This window comes from Cryptomeria japonica, chromosome 6, assembly GCF_030272615.1.
Source record: "Cryptomeria japonica chromosome 6, Sugi_1.0, whole genome shotgun sequence".
Classification (NCBI taxonomy): domain Eukaryota; kingdom Viridiplantae; phylum Streptophyta; class Pinopsida; order Cupressales; family Cupressaceae; genus Cryptomeria; species Cryptomeria japonica.
In genome coordinates this window covers 294,735,731-294,755,592 of record NC_081410.1, presented here as the reverse complement: position 1 = coordinate 294,755,592, position 19,862 = coordinate 294,735,731, and the positions used below count along the sequence as shown (strand labels likewise).

At 35.3% G+C, this 19,862-nt stretch overlaps 1 protein-coding gene across 1 annotated transcript in view; it reads right to left on the bottom strand.

Moving 5' to 3' along the window:
* LOC131031670 (ABC transporter I family member 21) overlaps nt 1-19,862 on the bottom strand; it is a 96,278-nt gene that overhangs the window by 31,959 nt on the left and 44,457 nt on the right. The window contains exons 2-4 of the mRNA XM_057962793.2: nt 10,957-11,117; nt 7,495-7,546; nt 6,935-7,071 (exon numbers count right to left, since the gene is read on the bottom strand). Coding sequence (XP_057818776.1) covers nt 6,935-7,071; nt 7,495-7,546; nt 10,957-11,117 — 350 coding nt within the window. The remainder of the gene's footprint in view (nt 1-6,934; nt 7,072-7,494; nt 7,547-10,956; nt 11,118-19,862) is intronic.

The following is a 19,862-nucleotide window of genomic DNA, read 5'->3' as shown; positions in this document are numbered from 1 at the left end:
GACTCAAGATGCTTTGAAGCATTGGAAGACTAGGGGCGTTCAAGGAATTCAAGTTAGCCTCAAGACCTCATTCTACCAAAAGATGACAAAGAAAGGCTTCGCCAGCACTCCCAGGCGGAGCTGTACTTCCGAAGAAAGATGACTTGAAAATCAGGAAACTTCATTAGACACATAGGAGTCAAGGAGAGATACTCCATTCATCAAACACATCAAAGACAGAGGAGAATCAACTAAGGTCAGTGCAAGGGTCCGTTGAAGAAGTAGATAGTCTCAGAAGAGTTAATCAAAGTTATCTTCTCAGCATCATCAAATTCAACATCAACCAAGTTACAAGTGTCAGACAAGGTGGCATCCCAGTCATCATTCCTCTAGTTGGATTGGTCCACCTCAGCATGTCCAAATTCAATGTACCAAACTCATCGGGGACGACACAAACTTTGAGGCACCTACCCCTGCTTTCTATTGGTCCTCACCCTTGGAATGTAATTTTCTAATTGGCTAAGGAAGTTTGTTGTAACAAACCCTAATTAGGGTTTTTGTCTTGTAATCCTAGCCATTGATTCTAAAACAATCGGAGTCGTCTGTTTGTAAAGGGCTCCCTATATAAAGCCTTGGCTCCTCATTTGTAAAGGTTAATAGTTGGCTAATAGTTAAAAGTCGGTGAATAGTTAGAAATAGTGAATAGTCAGCTGATAGAATAGCAATTAGAGTAGATTAGGAGGACAAGGCAAGAAATTGTTGCCATTGATTGTAAATAAACTCCATTTTCATTTAAGTTATGGTGAAGTGTGTTGTTTCTTTGCAATATGCATGGTCTCTTGTTGAATCTTCATTTTAGATGATAGATAATTAAATTAAATGAAAGAAGTTATTGAATGCACTCGCGTGGAATCCACCTAGTCCAAACCACTAGCCTTTTGCTGACTGTAAGAGCGCCTTGAGTGGTCAACTGGCATAGAACGAGCTTAATCCCGAGTCATAACACCTCTGTTGTTCACGCATTATCTTGAATGGTGATCAGTATCTGATGGTGTACGATTTGGACAAATTTGAAACATCCCTTAGAAGATCGCACTGAGTTGGTGTTGAATCGTTCAACCTGATGATGAGACCCAGCCCAGTAGGACTCCATCTAGTCATTCATCCATCTTCTCGCATTCTAGGTCTTAGAGTAGACTCTTGAACCTTGTATCTTTTGCCATTTCTTTATCTACCAGTTAGTAAATAGGACTTGTGATTCCAGCAAATCAAACGTTCAGGTTGTCGAAAGTAAGTCCTCTTGTGATTCCAGCAAAATCACATTGTACCGCAAAGAGCTTATCCACGAGTAGAGAACCTACATAACAGAACCTTGAAGCTTCTCCGATTGATCCTTCTGCGATATCTTCAGCATTCGGGAGCTTTATTCAAGAGAGGATAAGGTACCTTTAGGTATTTTATTCTGTGTTTGATCGTGTACAAAAAACACATCAACACATATCTTAATAAAGTTCAAGATAACACAATACTTTTACACTTCAATGTTCTTGTAACAATTGTGCAAAATTTAAAGAGGAAAAACAAAGTCTAGCAGGTGGTTCAAGGTATACACCACAAGAGTCCAAAATGGGTGGAAGAAAAGAGATTTTAAATAAGCTGCTATAGTAGATTCTTACATGATTTTCTGCAACAATTTTAATCATAACCATATATGCCATATGTTAGCTTAGAAGGATTGACTTAGTAATTGTATCAAAGCTATGTCAATCCTTCTAGCTAGCATATGGGCATAATTAAAAAAATATGGTTATAATTAAAGTTGTTGCACAAACGTGCACACACACAGAGCTCATGCAGATAAATTATATTCAAGGAATAAGGGAATAAGAGCATTTATAATTTTCCGAACCATTAGAGTGAAGGTTGGTGCAAGGCCATCAAAAATCCAATAACTAAACATTGATATGTACCATTTGATGTTTATCCCTTTATACCAAAAACATCTTACAATGTACAACCCAAAAACACAAAAAGATTTCTTCACATTCTACACTCTACATAAACAAATTAAGATCACTTCACAAACTATATCACATACTTCAATGTTCTAGAAAATCAAGCAATTGTATTATTCTTTGCTTGACATGAATTATTGTTTCTTATTGCTGTTTCTAGATTTTATAGTGTGTGTAATTTTGCACCAATGTTTCAGATCACACCCTATGATCCATCATCAAGATATTAGAGAGTACAAGGAATAGAAAGTAGATGGTTGCAGACCAAGGAAGACTTAAAAAGAGGAAGGACGGGGAGGAATTGGTTCAAAGAACGAAGAGCTACCTAAGATTGAAAAAAAAAAAAAAATCAAACAAATTAGATTGTTTGATAAATGCAAAGTTACCAAAAAATAAATCTAATGATTGTCATAAAAAATAAACAAAATAGAAAAATAGAAAAGTACGAATATATCATGTACTGGATATGAGATAAAGTGCATAAATAATTATCTAAAATAAAAAGCTATTTAATCCTAGAAAGGATTAAAAAGAAAAGAAAACATGACAAAATTATCAACTGGAAAGGAGGAGGAAAAAGAAGAGGGACCTAACAAAGAAGAAAAGAATAAAGAAAGAGAAGAGAACTAAAGAAAAATAGAAGAGAATAAAAAAGCTAATACAAAATTATAATAGAGGAAATCCAAGATTGGAAAAAAAATTAGGAATAGAAAATTGAAGCTAAGGAAAAGATAAAAACAAAATTCAAAGAAGAAAGCATAATATAATAAACTACCAAAAAGAAAGCACAAAGATAAAAGAGCAATAAGCAAGAAAAAACCTAAAAAGTTGAAAAGAATAAATTAAGGATAGATAAGAAAAGAAGTCAAAAGTCAACGTAAAAAATTAATAAAGAAAACAATGAAAAAAACCAATCAAGGAGAGAGGGATAAGAAAATATAATACAAATATCAAGGAACAAAAACATTAAAGGACCAAAGATCACTATACAAGAAAGAGGACATAATGAGTATAAAAAAAGAAGAAAGGAGCTGACTATTAATAAAAAGAACAGGAAAAAATAAAAATAAAAAACCTCAAAAGGAAAGAAAAAAAAACCAAAAAAGAAAGAAATTAGAAGGTATAAAGAGAGAGAAAAAGAAAAAGAACAAAAAGGAAATAAATAAAATAAAATAAGAGGCAAGTAAAAAAAATATAGAGAAAATAGAAATATAAAGCAAAAGAACAAAATGAAAGAAAAGAGCGAAAAGGTGGAGCCAAACAAAAGGAGGAAGAATAGTAGAGAGTGAGTGGGAAGACACAAGGAAAAAACTAAAGGGAACATGGGGGTGCACAAATGGATGGGTTTTGGGAGACAAAGGAAAAACGACCAAGGAGATGGCAAGAGAGGAGAGGTAAAAGAATAAACAAAGAGGGGCCAAAAGATAAAAGGAAAAGGCAAACGAATGGTTGAGGGCACGGAACGAAAGAAAAACAAGATGAAAGAGCAAAAGGGGGAAAAAGTCAAAAAAGGAGAGAAGTCAAGGACAAGAGAGTTGATTTCTAAGGGATGATAAAAGGGGTTGCCAAGAGTGACTAAGACTACATCTCTCATCACAATAAGGTTTGAAGGGTGATTACTAATTTCAATGGCTTACTTGAGTTTACGCTTAAGGGAGGGGGTCCTTAGTTTCAAAGTGGAGATGGGTTTGAAGGCACATCAAAAACCTTTTTTTGGAAAGGATCTTGGAGAATTTTTGGGAAATCCCATCCACAAAGGGTAAGGAGGCTATTGGGGGTTGGAGGAGGTTGGATGGTTTGGAATTGGAATAGAAACAAAGTTTGGTTTGGTTCAAGGCCCTAGAGATGGGTCTCTTTTATTCTATATTTTGCCTATTTATCTTATTGTCTTTTCATTTTTTTAATTTTTTCTCTTTTCTCATTCCTCAATTTTTCGTTTATCTCTCTTATATTATTTTAGCTTTCTTAGTTCTTTTATTCTTTTCCTTTCATTTTTTTTCTTTCTTTGACTTTTGTTTTCGTTCATCTTTTTCATTTATTAATTTAACTTTATTGGTTTCCTTTCATTCTACTAGCATTCATTAGGTTCTTTAATTTTTAATCTTTTTCATATTAATATTAATTTTTCTTTTCTCTCTTTTTATACCTTCTAATTTTCTTTTTGTTTTTCTTTTTTCATTTCTTTTGAGGTTTTTTTATTTTTATTATTTCCTCTTCTTTTTATTAATATTCAGCACCTTTCTTCTTTTTTGTATTCCCATTAAGTCGTCTTTCTTGTATAGTGATCTTTGGTCCTTTAATATTTTTGTTCCTTAGCATTTTTATTATATTTTCTTATCCCTCTCTCCTTGATTGATTACTTTCATTGTTTTCTTTATTAATTCTTTTCTTTAGACTTTTGACTTCTTTTCTTATCTATCCTTAATTTATTATTTTCAACTTTTTAGGATTTTTTCTTGCTTATTACTCTTTTATCTTTGTGCTTTCTTTTTGGTAGTTTATTATGTTATCCTTTCTTCATTGAATTTTTTTTTTATCTTTTCCTTAGTTTCAATTTCCTCTTCCTAGTTTTTTTTTTCCTTTCATCTTTTATAATTTTGTATTAATTTTTTTATTCTCTTCTATTTTTTTTTAGTTCTCCTCTTTATTCTTTTCATCTTTGTTATGTGCTTTCTTGCCTATTCTTTTCCCCCCTTTCTTTTCAGTTGATAATTTTGTCATGTTTTCTTTTCTTTTTGGTGCTTTCTAGGAATAAATAGCTTTTTATTTTAGATAATATTTTATGCACTTTATCTCATATCCAGTACATGATATATTTGTACTTTCTCAATTTTTCTATTTTTGGTTATTTTCAATGACAATCATTAGATTTCCTTTTAGATTCCTTTGCATTTATCAAGCAATCTAATTTGTTTGATTTTATTTATTTATTTTTTCAATCTTAGGTAGCCCTTCGTTCTTTGAACCAATTCCCCCACCCCCCACTTTTTCCCCTGTCCTTCCTCTTTTTAGGTCTTCCTTTGTAATGGACACCCTAGAATGCCCAAAAACTAACCCCACTGCTGATAGGAATTTAGTCAAACAGTTTGCAGCCAACTCCTTATTCCTCCGTTTAATGTTTCAATGTTTTTTTTGTTTTTAAGTCTTTGCACAAGTATGAAACCACATAACATGAACTAAAAAGAATCTACAATAATAGGCAAGCTGGAAATTGAACTACTGCTGTTATAATATTATTTCCAGAATTAACAAAAATCAAATACATAGCAGGTTATTTTCAACTCACTAAATACTCCAGCATTTTGACATAATGTTCCAACCAAAATTTATAATTCTGCTGCTACAGTAACATGAATAGTGCTGCATGAATAGTGCCATGTGAATAGTGCCGCGTGAATAGTGCCAGGTGAATAGTACCCGCGTGAATAGTGCCGCGTGAATAGTACCCACGTGAATAGTGTCGAGTGAATAGTACCCGCGTGAATAGTGTCGCGGCCTGTAGCTGGAAATGCAACTAAATAATACTGCTGCTTGTAGCTGGAAAAACACCCAATCTGCCTGTAAATGAAGCTGATAGCAAAGGATTCCAAAGGCCAAACCCCAAGGGAATGACGTTTAGAATGTCACAAGAGAGGATAGACGTCCTCTAATGCCAAGAACGGATCTGCAACTCACACACCAAATTCTTCTCATATTCCCCCCCCTCAATGAAGCCACAAAAGCTCCTTTTTATTCTTTCTCCAAGGGGCGACCCAACTCACTCAAACAATGTGGGATAAAACATGTTCAATATAAAACATATTAAAATATTCACTTATGTCTCCCTTGGTTGCCCCTTTGATTTACACATATCTCCATAAAATAAATATTAAAGTAACACTTTAATATTTTACAATTAAATTAAATGTTACTTTAATAAAACTTCAGGCATTAAAATATATTAGCAATCGGACTCCGAATAGCGTGAGTGATAGCTCGTTGGAAAGCTCTCGCCAAGGAGTATCAAATCCAATCACCAAAACTAGCCTCCGTTGTGTCCTGTTGACTTACTAAAAATAGTAAGTATGACTGAAACTAAGTAAATCAACTTCGTTTTGGCCCAAACTGGAAATGACTAGGCCAAAACACTCCAGGATCCCTTTAAACCCTTCGTTAGCCCTCGGGACCATGTAGAGCTAGGCTAACGCACATATGCTTGGTCAATCTGCTAGAGTGGGGACATTACATCCTTGCTCTCTCTATTTTTCTATTTTGGTTATTTTCAATGACAATCATTAGATTTCCTTTTTGATTCCTTTGCATTTATCAAGCAATCTAATTTGTTTGATTTTATTTATTTATTTTTTCAATCTTAGGTAGCCCTTTGTTCTTTGAACCAATTCCTCCCCCCCCAACTTTTTCCCGTCCTTGCTCTGCAACCATCTACTTGCTACTCCTTGAGCTCTCTAATATCCTGAAGATGGATCACAGAGTATGATCCGAAACGTTCATGTCAAAATATACACACAATCGAATCCAGAAACAGCAACAAGAATTGTTTCTCATGAAGTATGGGAAAACCTCAAGAGAAGCTTGCCCTTCCATCAATATGCAGGGTTACTGGTTTTTATGCTTCTCGGAGCAACTTACATGAAGAAGCTCATTTTATAAATAGTTTGATTGCCTTTTAATTTTCATTTCTTTTTGAACAATCTAGAACAAAAAGTAAAACATGGCTAACACGAAGGAAACAGATAGCAATCTGCAGGTGTTTTAAGTCGCCTTTCAAGATGCACCACATGCCAAAAAGATTAGGAAAACATGCTCTACCTCAATTCATAATATCATTGAAGAAATGTAAATTAAAAATCACTGATACAAGCATGTATATTTCACATGGATTCATGGTTGCATCATTCTCACTTCACACTTTCAAAACAAATATCAAACTTAATAATTACCTTAAATGGATGAAGAATACCCATGCATATCTGTACACGTCGACGCTGACCATCAGACACTTTGTGCATTCTCCAATGAAGATCAATATCAAGAAGTTCAATTAGTTTATCTCTTCTAGCAGGATCTACCCCTTCCACTGCACAATACCAAGAACATATGAATCCACACATTTCTAAATATTATAGTTTTCCAAGGATAATTTGATAAAAATGGATACTATATAATGTTTTCCAGCAATTTCTGGCTTCATTGGGCAATCAAATGATAGCTCCACCCAAGTTAACAGAGCCAAGTACCAAACATAAATAGTTACAATATGTGTTACACATATGTGTCAACAACACAGGCTATTTTACAAATAAAGGTTGAATAATTTAGTTTAGTTTCTTGCTCTCAAAAAATTGAAATCTCTTTTCATTGGAGTCCATGTCACTACTACTGGTTTATACCTTTCAAAATTCAACGTTGAAAACAAATAGTAGCCAAAGTGCATCCACAAATTGAGTGCTAACTGAAGTTGAATTAATTTCCATAGATTAAAAATCTAAGAATTTCTTACCTCCAAAAATCATGTCTTTTGCAGAAAAATCACCTTGGAGTGGAATATCCCCCTGTTGACATATAAAACCATCTCATAATTTATTTATCTTGGTAACAATCACAAAAGTACTAGAAATATATAAGAGCCAAACTGAGATTAGAGATTTAGAAATACAAGGAGAATATTTATAAATGCAATCGGCCTAAGATACCGGTTCTTAGCAAAATGGGCTGGGTCCGGGTCCTAGTTCTTGCTCGGTCCTGGTTCTCCCCGGGTTCTCCCTGGGTTCCTCCCGAGTCCTGCCCAGGTGGCTGGGTTCTCTGTGGGTCCTGCCCAAGTGGTTGGGTTCTCTGTGGGTCCTGCCACAAAGGACCCATAGAGAACCCAGCCACCTGGGCAGGACCCGGGAGGAACCTAGGGAGAACCTGGGCGGACCTAGGAGAACCAAGGCCCGTGGGTTCCCAAAAACGAGGCCCACGGGTCATAAAAACACAAAAAACAATAAAAAAACATCTTTTTTTTAATATTTTTTTAACATCTAAACCCTAATTTTGCCCCTTATATCAAAACATATATATAATTTTGATGTTTGAACATATATATAATATATGTATACATATATATATAATTAATATATATATATGTGTGTGTGTGTGTGTGCACGAACGTACCCGTACCCAAGAAAAAAAAATTTGTCGAATCCGTACCCGAATCAGTAACTTAGTGCAATCCAACTAATATATATGTGAAAGAAACAACCCATGAAATTTTATGCTGTTCTAACTTCATAAGGGCATCATGAATCTTAAATAGAAAAATATTTTTGAATAAGATCTTTGTATCCATGCAACAACTAAATGGTTTAGAATTTTGAATGATGACTCCTGCCTTCCTAACAATATGTTTGTATTTCAAAAGAAACTGAATGCACTTCATGCATTTTACTTGTATGTAACAATATACATTAAGCATGTACTGTTCTACCTTTGCCACTCAATGTTAATGAAGCAGAAGCCAATTTTGAATAATGACTCCTGCCTTAATAACAATATGTTTGTATTTCAAAAGAAACTGAATGCATTTCATGCATTTTACTTGTATGTAACAATATGCATTAAGCATGTACTGTTCTGCCTTTGCCACTCAATGTTAATGAAGCAAAAGCCAATACTAGTTTCCCAAATTCTATATTTTAGATGCCCCTCTTTCAAGGTATATTTTCTACAAATATATTACCCATCCAAATGGTAAAACGTTCTCTTTTTCTCAAAACCTCAACTGGATATGATTTGTATAATAGTCAAAATATATATATATATATACTTATTATTTTAATTAATAGTATTAATATCATAGTTCTGCGAAATTTCAAATATAGATGGACACGGATGTGGAGACAAGCTTCAAGGGGACTTCTTTTCCAAAATTTGGGGGCATCAAGGGGTGATGTCATAAATATAATATAGTACTTGAAAAATTAATTATAAGAATAGATAAAAGTAAATACCTTTTATGCAAAGTTAAACTATAAACACAAAGAATCAATCAACCAAGTCAACAATGCATTGAAAAATCCAACTAGTAGAGTACTACAATAGTCAATATCATGATTACAATGGACCAATGCCTCAATGATCAAATCATCCTCCCCGAAACCATGTTGTTGAACTGTGTCCCTAGGATTAAGAAAAACCATGTTGTTAAGGGGGAACACGCTAGGGCATAAGTTGTGAGAAATGTCATCTTGAAGGTCTATTTGCACCTATGTGCAAAGTACTGGCATCCAAGGGCCATTTAAAGCCATTGATCTCTTAGAGGTCCTTGTAAAAATCCACGTCAAAGGGTGGATGGCCTCCCATAGATAGAGGGTCAAGCACCACTGGTCCTAATATCTAAAGAAAGTGAAGAGAATGTTACCCAAGTCCCTATAGAGGCAATGGTATCTCCCCTGAATATTATAGTTAATGTGGCATTTGAAGATGAACCACTCCTCAGCCTTCACCTCCTAGAGGAAGCAACAATGGTAAATTTGGTCCTGGCGAAGAATATAATGGCATGTCCCAACATATAGTTAGTGGGAACACAACCTCAACTAGCCAAGAGGAAACCTCAAGCCGTGTAGTGGCTAATGATTCTGGAGATAATGAGGATGACATAAGATACCATCTTCCACCTTTGAGAAATGCTCTACATAAAAAGCAATCTTTGGGCTGAGTGACACAAGATGGGAGGTCCAAGTGAACTGGATGTACTCCCTTTAGAGATATGAGGAACGAGAGTCCATTAGTACCCTAATAAAAAATGCAATAAGTTCCAAGACTGGTTTCCTCAAAGAATGAATCAACAATCAACTTATTCCTAGAGTTGCCAAATAAAGAAATTGGAAACTCTTCTTGGATAGTGCCAAGTGTAAGAATGGTATTGAGGCTAGCATGGACCTATACTATTCTAAAGAAAAGAAGTCACTGTATTAATATTGATTGCAATTCAATTGCGCCAACAGTTTAGCAAAATATAAAGCAGTGGCATTAGGACAAGTTACAACACCTTGCTGAAAAAAAAGGTATTAAATATTTACGTGTATGGGGATAATGGCAATATCACTAGGCAGATCAGATCACTCCACACTGCAAAGAACCCTCTGCTAAGAGCTTATAGACATAGAATTTGGGATTTGCTGGAATCTTTAGAAGCATTCAATATTCAGACTGTTTCAAGGAAAACGAATAAAGAAGCTGATAAAATGGCAGTTGTTGGCTCATAATTCTGGCCACACAAGGACTGACGAACCAAGGGCAGGTAAAGGTCACAATTAGACCATCACTACCAGATAACTCCACTCACTAGCAAGTATTTGAAGGCAATGAACAGATTGAAAGAGCCTATGGAGGTTAGATTGTTCAAGTAAAAGGGCATAAATTCTTGAAGGGATCATCACTACGGAGAAAAAATTTAATACTGATGATCAATCAAAAAGAGTAAATCTATGGTAATTCTACCTAAAGACTGTTCACATGTTAAGTACCAAGTCAGTTCTTACTCTTCAACTCATCAAGTACTCATCCAGTTCAAATCTGATGGCCATGATCTCTAGTGGAAGAATAAGAACTATTTAAAGATGTAATCTATTTACAACCAATTCCATTAACACGTTTGTATTCACAAGTCAAAAAATTTGGTTAAAGGCTTCCGGGATGTATTGAAAACTAGATTTCTTCATTACCGATTTAATAGAAGATAACTACGCACAATGCAATTCAGCTTGCAAAACATAAATGTCACTTACCCTATATGTTATGCTTAAGCATCTCTAAATCCTGCTAACTAATTGTGATCTTCCAAAACAACATAACAAAGCTTCCCCTGTTAGCTTTAATGTATATTGCTAACTAAAATGACTTTTTATTTTCTTATATGAGGTTTAACATAATAAAATACAAGATATATTCAAAAATTTCACAGGGAAAGGAATACATATACCGCACACCCAACAGCTTTGCTCCAAGAACCTCCTAGGTAGGCAAGCTCACCACTGCACACCAAAGAAGTATCATGAAATGCTGAACGACCTAGCACTTGAACCACATCTTTGCCTCCCACCATGTGCTTGCCCGCCAAAATTTTTAGTAAAGTCGTCTTGCCTGTATATTCCAGAAAAAATCATATATTCAACCCCTTTTAATATTTAAGTTCCCTCTGATGTTAAGGGCATCACGTGCAAGTCAAAACAACTGAAGACCATATGGACCAGTCCTGTAGCTGAAAGCCCCTTTTAATATCTTTTATGCAAGATATTAAGATTTATTTTACGATAAAGGACAGGACAATGTAAAGAGCCCGGCAGAGCTTTATTTCACCTCCCAACATTAGCACAGAGGGAGAACATCCAGTTCAGCTTCTAAATCCTCGTTGTAAGATAACTGAATTGCTAACCAATCCATGAAACAATGAGAAATTATTTGACAAAGATCTCATTTGTTATCAACAAAATTCGTTGACAATATTTACAACCAGTTTTATGCACCAGGAAATATGAGCATACACATACAAGTATTTCTTTAGTGAACCATATCCACAAAAGGAAAAAGAAAATGGAAAGATTGCATCAGAATGTATATCACTAGAAATTACAAAGCTGAATTGTTGGAGGATAGATGATACTTCAAGGATTCAGTTCCACTGCTTTATATGGAACTTTTTTGTTTTTTGCAGTCCCAAGTAGTCCTTCCTTTCAAAGAGCTGTGGTCAACTTTATATTCTAACAAATGCAGATCTAAGACATAATATTGCAGCAAGAAATGCCAAAAGGTGCACAAAGGTTGAGAAATATAATTATTACCATTTAGTCTAAATTTAACACTTGTTCTAGAACCATTCTATTTCTCATGCATTTCCTAAATTTATAGTTGTAAACTCATCTATTTTCTCTCTTGATTGACTGGTAATTGAATGCCAAAATTTATTATGGTTTAAATGCTAAATATAGTAACTAGTGACAACTCAATCCTAACAGTTTGCAACCTATTCATATAAATATCAATAAATAGCCTTTGTTATTACAACATTTACTGAACATTTGTCCTCTACCACTTCTTCAGACAGAAAGAAACTTAAGATGCATGCATGATCCTCACATCAGCATTGACACCAGAACAAGGATCTTGACTAAAGGGTTTCTTCAATGTTTGACCCTCTGTTGACTTTGGCAATTCTGCATTGGAGCAATGGAATATTATTTTGACCTACATAACTGCTGCATCGACAAGAAAATTTATTTTACTTAGCTGATTTGAATAGATTTCTTCTATACTTACTGCATTGATCAAAATTCTCTGTTTTTGATTAATCTATTGTTTGATAAAGAAAACTAAAGGTCTTCTAAATATTTTGCCTCGATGAGGAGTAATATACTCTCATTTGATAGTTAGGATTGTTGTTTACATTTTATCATTGTGACTGATGTTTACCATTATAGTTAATATGAGATGTTACTCATATTCATTGATAAAAAATTCTTCTAATTTTATGACAATTTCTTGATAGCAAACCTTCTTATTTGAAAAGCCTCCTCCCTTCTCAAATGAGGGCTTCCCTCCACCCAAGAGGGCACTTGACAATTGTCTAAGAGATCTCAACAAATTTGAAGATGTGAACTAAAAAGGCTCTTCGCTTCCTTTGCCTAGAAGGAGAACTCATCAAGCTTCCTTGAGAAATTTGTCTTTCTAAGTTCTTTGCTCTATAATCTATGACAATCTTCTAATACCCATTGCCTTATTAGGGACTCTGAATTTTCAGTAATAAACCATCTTGACTCATTCCAGACCACAACCCAAACCACATTGGCATCTACCCTCCAATCACTCTTGCTCTTCCTAAAGAGACCACCCAAATATCTCCATCGAATGACAATGCACCATAAATCATGTTTTAGCTCTTCACACAAATATTGCATTAAGTAGATGACAATGAGACTGCCAATGCAAATTGGTCAACAACCTGTCCACATGCTTGTTCCACACCAAATTGTTCCAAACAAAGTCAGACATTCATTAGATTTCCAAGGAATCCTTTTTGATGTGTTTTTCACTTTCAACTGTAACCTAAGATGAGTCCTCGACATACTTAGTGACTTTGACTATAGACAGTGATTGGATCATATCCCTTCTTAAGTATAGCAAAGTTTTGCATTGAGGTTGGGATAATAGCACTAATCATATACCATATGGATCATGATTGAGAGGTATCGAAACACCTTGTTGATACTGAAATTGGATACCTGTGAGTTTATTTATGTTATGTCTCCTTTCCAAGCATAAGTTATTGGAAGACCCACAGCCTATTATTTTTTATTTCCCATAGGTGTAATGTTCCCATTTTTTGTTACTTCAGCATCATAGTTAACTCTGGCTTTCTCAATGAATGTCAGCCGTATCAAAAGGGGTTTTTGTTGTCAACAATGAGCTCAGTTGGTTTTGAAGACTCCTATGGCTTTCCAAAGTGAATTCTGGCTTTTGGTGTGTTCTCCAAGATTCCTGGAGAGAGCATCTATTTATAGAAAGTCATCCGGTCAACTTCGATTTTCATTATTCATCATCAGAATCATTCTAGTATACTCAGATCTTGATTCGGATGCTATTTGGCAATTTTCGTGACTCGGGTGAATTACTTAGCTGTAATTTAATTATTTCACTAAGGTTGCTTAATTTTATCGAAACATTAAGAAAAGCAACCTAGTGTAATAACTCATTGGAAAGAGAATTAAAAATTTGAAATCATGGACAATTAACTGAAGTGCCAGAGATATTAAATAATGACATAAATCACTTTTGTGAGCAATATTATTTAATTATAAAGTAATTTTAAATTGTCGTTTTAAAAAGTTTCCTAAGAAAGATTTTAAAAGTGGCTCTGGGGTCTCATTTGAAGCATTCAAAAATTTGTTTATTTTTCTTTGAAAATTGGACATTTGTGCTTGTGGCCAAACTCTGACTAGCAAGATGAAAATCCCAATGGTTTCTTGAAGCTGAGGACAAAAACCTTTTGTCTTCCATTGAGTGGTTCCATCTAGAGATCAACAAGGCACTGCAAAGATTTTGAAATGAGGACAAAAACCCTCATTTCAATTGTGTGGTCCATTTAGGATCATGGATTTTTAGAAGTGCAGCTTTGTGGGTGAAAAGGAAAGTTAATGGTTTACAATCTGAAGTTGGTGTGAGATTTATGATAGCTAGGCATTTTTCTCCTTTCCAAACGCCATTCCTTGTATGTTGTGTTACCGAGTTTGTAAACCCTGGTGCTCGAGCTCGAACAAAGTCTGCCTGGGTCTAGGTTCGCAACAGGTGTGACTTGGGTGCACCCCAAGGGCCCTGGGTTTGTTGTGCATCCGTGTTTGCAGACCCACAACAAACCTAGGGCCCCTGGCTGCACCCAGGTTTGCCAGTTGGGTTAAGTCACAAAAAGTGACTTTAAGACAATAAAAAATTATTTTTTTTGCCTTTTTCAGCCAAAGACCTAATCCACCGCTTGATATATACATTTCAAACCTGAAAAAACTTCATTTGCTCATCTGTTCTCTCTTGGTTTCATTTTGGCATTTTGAAGGGCAAGTGATTATTTTCAAAGGAGATTATTCGTGGAAGGCTTGACAAAGGTAAGATTCAAGCACTTAAGGTAGGCATTTATTCCTAATCTTTGATCTTTCAAGGTTTTTTTTTGGTTTTTTGTTTTTTTTTTAAGAAAAAGATAAACAAGTTCTACTATTTTTTATAATGTTTTTCATACTTCCATTAGCTTTTATATTGTGTAATCTTGCATTTTTTTTTTAATTTCTAATTTAAAAATGTTTAATTTCTTATAATAGCAAAAAAAAAAGGGTAACAAGTTTGAATTCAGTGGGTGGGGGTTACAAGACTGAAAAACCAAAAATTTAAAGTTGATAGAGGATCTCCTTTATGGAATTATACTATAATGCATCAACAACTTCCAGGAGGTGAGGGATATGAATGGACTTGTAATTTTTGTAAAACCAATTATAGGTGCTTGTATTATCGAGTGAGACGTCACTTTTGTGGCCCTGCTGAGAAAGGGATTAAAATGTGTGTAGGGCCAGATGAGAAGAGTTGCTTGCAACACAAATAGCAGAATTCATTGGTGAACAAGAAGACGTTGATCAAGCTATAGCAAGAGAAAAACTAAGAGCTAATCCATCTGCAAGCAAAACACCAATGACTTTACCTAAAGATCGTATACTACCGAAATAGGCCCCCCATAATCCTTTCTTGGAGATACCTGCTATGCAAGATGAAGTTCAAGTAAAAAAACCCTTTCTTTCCCGCAAAAGAGGCCCATTGGACAAAGCATTCAAAATGGAAGCAAGAGATATTGTAGAGCAAAAAATTGCATGTTGCCTCTATGCCAATGGTCTTCCTTTCAACTTGGTAAGATCACCATATTGGCGGGAGATGGTGACGGCAATCAATAATGCACCTATAGGTTTCACAAGTCCTCGGTATGAAAAGGTGTGCACCACTTTATTGGCAAGAGAGAATAATTTTGTAGACACATCATTGAAACCGATTAGAGATTCTTGGGTTGAATCAGGTGTTTCTATTGTTTCTAATGGATGGAAGGATTGCGAAAACCGTCCATTGATAAATGTTATTGCAATGTCCCCCAAAGGGACAATGTTTTTGAAAGCAATTGATTGTGAGGGGCAGCTCAAAAATCCGGAGCTCATTTCCAGAATCCTCTTTGAATCCATAAATATGGTGGGACATGAAAATGTTGTCCAAGTCATCACAGACAATGCAAAGGTTTGTAGGGCTGCAAGTGCTTTGGTTGAACAAAGATATTCACACATTTTTTGTACACCATGCACCATACACCCCCTGAACTTGGTCATGCAAGCAATTAGCACGCAAATAGAGTGGGTGAAGGATATCTACCCAAGAGGGTGAGGAGATCCAAATATTTGTGACAAACCACGATATGTCACAAGCCATTTTAAGGAGCTTCTTGAGGTTGGAATTGCTGAAGGTAAATTTAATTTATCTATTTAATTTTATTTATGCCATGTTTAATTTTATTTCATATTTTTTAAAATGTGTTATTGACATATTTTTTACATGAACCTAGGTTGCTAAGACCCAATTTGCATCACATACAATAGTGATGAGGACTTTTGAAGGTGAAAGAGGCATTGGGTGCCATGGTTATTAGTAACCAATGGAGTATTTGGAAGCAGTCAAATTCAATGAGGGCCCAAAAGGTTAGGTCATTGATCCTGGATCTCACTTGGTGGGATCGTGTGCAATATGTATTGAATTTCACCGAGCCTATCTTGAGTATGATCAGGTATACTGATACAGATGCAGCATGTTTGGGGTAAGTCTATGATGGCATGGACACCATGATTGAAAAAATCAAAGAAATAATAGCAAAGAGAGAGAATGACCCCAAACAAGTATTTTTCAAAAAGGTGGAACAAATCATTCTTCATCGGTGAAACAAGATGACCACATAGTCCTTGTGCCATTAATGACCAATCCAAAATGGATGGTACTACATGGCGGTACCTCCATGGTCAAGCTTATATGTTCCTCCAACCTCTTGCAATCAAGATACTATCACAAGTAAGATTTTTTACTTTTAAATTTTAACATTTGTATTGTAGACTTTAGCATTTAACATTCTTTAATTTATTTTGCATTTTTTTAATTTTAAGTTTTGTTGGTTTTCTCTCCAATTTCAACAGGTTGCAAGTTCTTTTGTTGCTAAATGGAACTAGAGTACATACTCTTTTATCCACTCGGTTAAGTGTAACCGGTTGGCCTCAAAAAGAGCAAAAGACTTGGTTTATATTCATTCCAATTTGCATCTTCTAACACATAAGGAACAACAATACAAGGGTCAATGAAGCATTGGGATGTAACCCCTGAGTGTACCAACTTGGATGCAATTGTTGATGATCTGGTTAGAAACACTTTGGATGATGATGATGAGATACCTAGAGCTAATGCACCTAGTGAGAGTTGGAGTGGCACTGGTTTGGGTTCGAATGATTTTGAATTTGAACTTGAAGCAAATGATGATGATCTTGATCTAGACCCTTTTGATGATTGATGAAGATAGAAGACAAATATTATTTTTGATTGTCAATTTTGTAATTGTAATGATTTTCATTTGAATCGTGAACCTAGACATATATGAATCTATAGTATATTGATATATATTATATGGCATATGACATAATATGATATTATTGAAATTTTGAACTATCAATTGGCATTTGGCATTGATCAATGATGAAGTAGCATACTATTAAATGTATTTAGATTTGTAATTTTTATATTTCTTTAAATTATTGCATATAATACACACACACACACACATACACGGACGAACCCGACCCACGAACCAGGTTCACATCCCTGAACCTGAGCCCGAACCCGAACCGGTAACTTAGCATGTATGTCAACATTGACTGTGCTAATGCAGATTTGAGGCAAGTTTGTAGCCTATTTAATACCTGCATAGGAGTGAGTAAAGGCTAAGCATTAAGGATTCCTTCCTGGTCGTGGAGTTTGGGGGGGAGTTTGGGGTGAATATGATTATGTTTGTGGCTGGAAGTCAACATTCCTATAGTGGCATAAGATTGTGCCTTGCTTAAGGAGGCTTTTGGCAGCAATTTTTTGGTCACTTCTATTTGCATACAGTGATGTGAGTTTGTGAGAACAGTTTGTGCATTAATTACAGCCTCTTTCAAAAGGCATCAAAGTCTTCTCATAGTGGCATGGACCTGTTGGTGTCTATTTTATCATCTACCAAACATTAGAATAAAATACCACAAGGATACTCTATCCTCTCCTGAAAAACCACCACTTATGCTAAGATTGCGAGAAGGTCATATGGCGATTCCAAGGTCTATATGTGCGAACAAGCGACTTTAGTGGGATAGCTTATTGGGTAGTGTATGCTGAAAATCTCAAGGGGGACTTACGCTTATCAACTGGTATCATTCACAAACCGGACTTAGGCAGGTTTAACAATTTATGCTCCATGTTTTTTTGGATTTTCTGATTTACGATTTCAAAAAAAAAAGGATAAAAGAGAATAAGGTTTAGGAATTCTAACTAATTCTAGGAACTCAAGAGACAATATAGACTGGGTGAAACTAATAACAATACTCTATTTCGCCACACTTGGGACAACTACGCAAAGTACGTGCAATCTTCTAGGATTGTACTTATGATTTTCACACTTAGGAATGGTACCAACAATTGAACAATATTATTCCAAGTAGAAGTTAAACATCCACATTAAAAGCTCAAGCTAACTTTACACATTGAATGAAAATCATCCATCCAAAAAAAGTATGAGCAAAGTCTCACCAATCTATACTATCAAATCTATCATTCATTTAACAACTTCAAAGCAAATAACTTAAGCAAATTTAATCTAAGCCTTGAAGGGAATATGCAACCATGCAACCATTTAGCAATAAAAAGAATTCAAGACAATACTGATAATGAACTTTTATTACTCAAATAGCTCTAAGCAACAATTTCATAAATCTCTCCACACTGAAATGAAATGAGAAAATGAGTTTATATAGAGTTTCTGAAAACAAATGAATGGCCGCGATTGATCCAAGATCAACGATCAAGATCAAGACAACCTAACCCTAATCAAAGTTTCCCAAAATAAGATCCAAGATCAACTGCAAATGAGACAAGTGGCACAAGATACTATCTTTTAGGATTGCACCCCCTTCTTCTGATATTCGATGAACCTGGACACAATTTGGTCAACTTCCTCTAGTGTGACATGTGGCAACATCTTGATCCTGAATTCTAGTCCTTCCAAGTCATCTGCACTTAGAGCAAAAGTGATTTCCCAGTCTAGTTCTTGCTTATGAAAAGCATCTCTGATGGACAAGAGGTTTGATGCCTTAGCCAAATTGCTCTTCAAGACAGGTCCTATGATGGCAAAGAAGATGTCTTGTGTTCTGACCTTCAGATTCTCCAACTACATATCCCTTTCTCGGATAGTTTCTTTCCCAAGTATCTCTGCACCTATAAGGAAAATCTTGTCTTGAATTGCCTTTATTTGTTCTTCTACTCTATCAACATCAACCTTTACCCTTTCCAAATCTTCATTTCGTGCAACCAGCGTCCAGTGCCAACTATTGAAGTCATAGGGAGCCCCTGCTTCAATTATTTTTCCATTAACCAATTCTTGTGGTGGGATTCTTTCCAGCTCTCTAAGGCACGGGATAATTCTATCTTGGATATCCTGGAAGTCAACCCACACTTCTGCCATGTTCACAATCCTGGAAAGTAAAGAAGAAGTTTGTTCATATGCTAATGATATTCCTTCCATAAATGTGGCTGCTTCTTTTCTTGTACTTTCCATTCAACCTATAGTCTCTCCGGCTGTCACTGTTTCTTCCTCAGAACCTCTGACTACCTACTTGTTGTGACGTTTTCACACATCGCCCCATTGCAAATGGGGACCCATGTTTTTTGCTTTTTAGGGTTTGTTCTTTAGGTTTTTTAGGGTTTTGTTAGCTAGCCTTTGCATTTTGAACGTCGCCCAGGGGATCAGATGGATAAGTAAGTCCGGCTTAAGTGAGGTCCTGATCCTGAAATTTGGCTAAGTCTGGAATGTCCTGATCCTGAATTTGACTAAGTCTGGAAACTAAAAAAACCTCAAAAAGCTAGATTTTGTAATATAACTCCTGGAGGTCTGAAACCACTCTCAAACATCCTGAAAGTATATATGGAATATAACTTAAAGTATAAGAAAGAAGAAACATAGAAGGAAATGTCACTTATACTTAAATGTTATATTCCATTAAAATTGTCCTGATAGAGAGATCGAAAAGT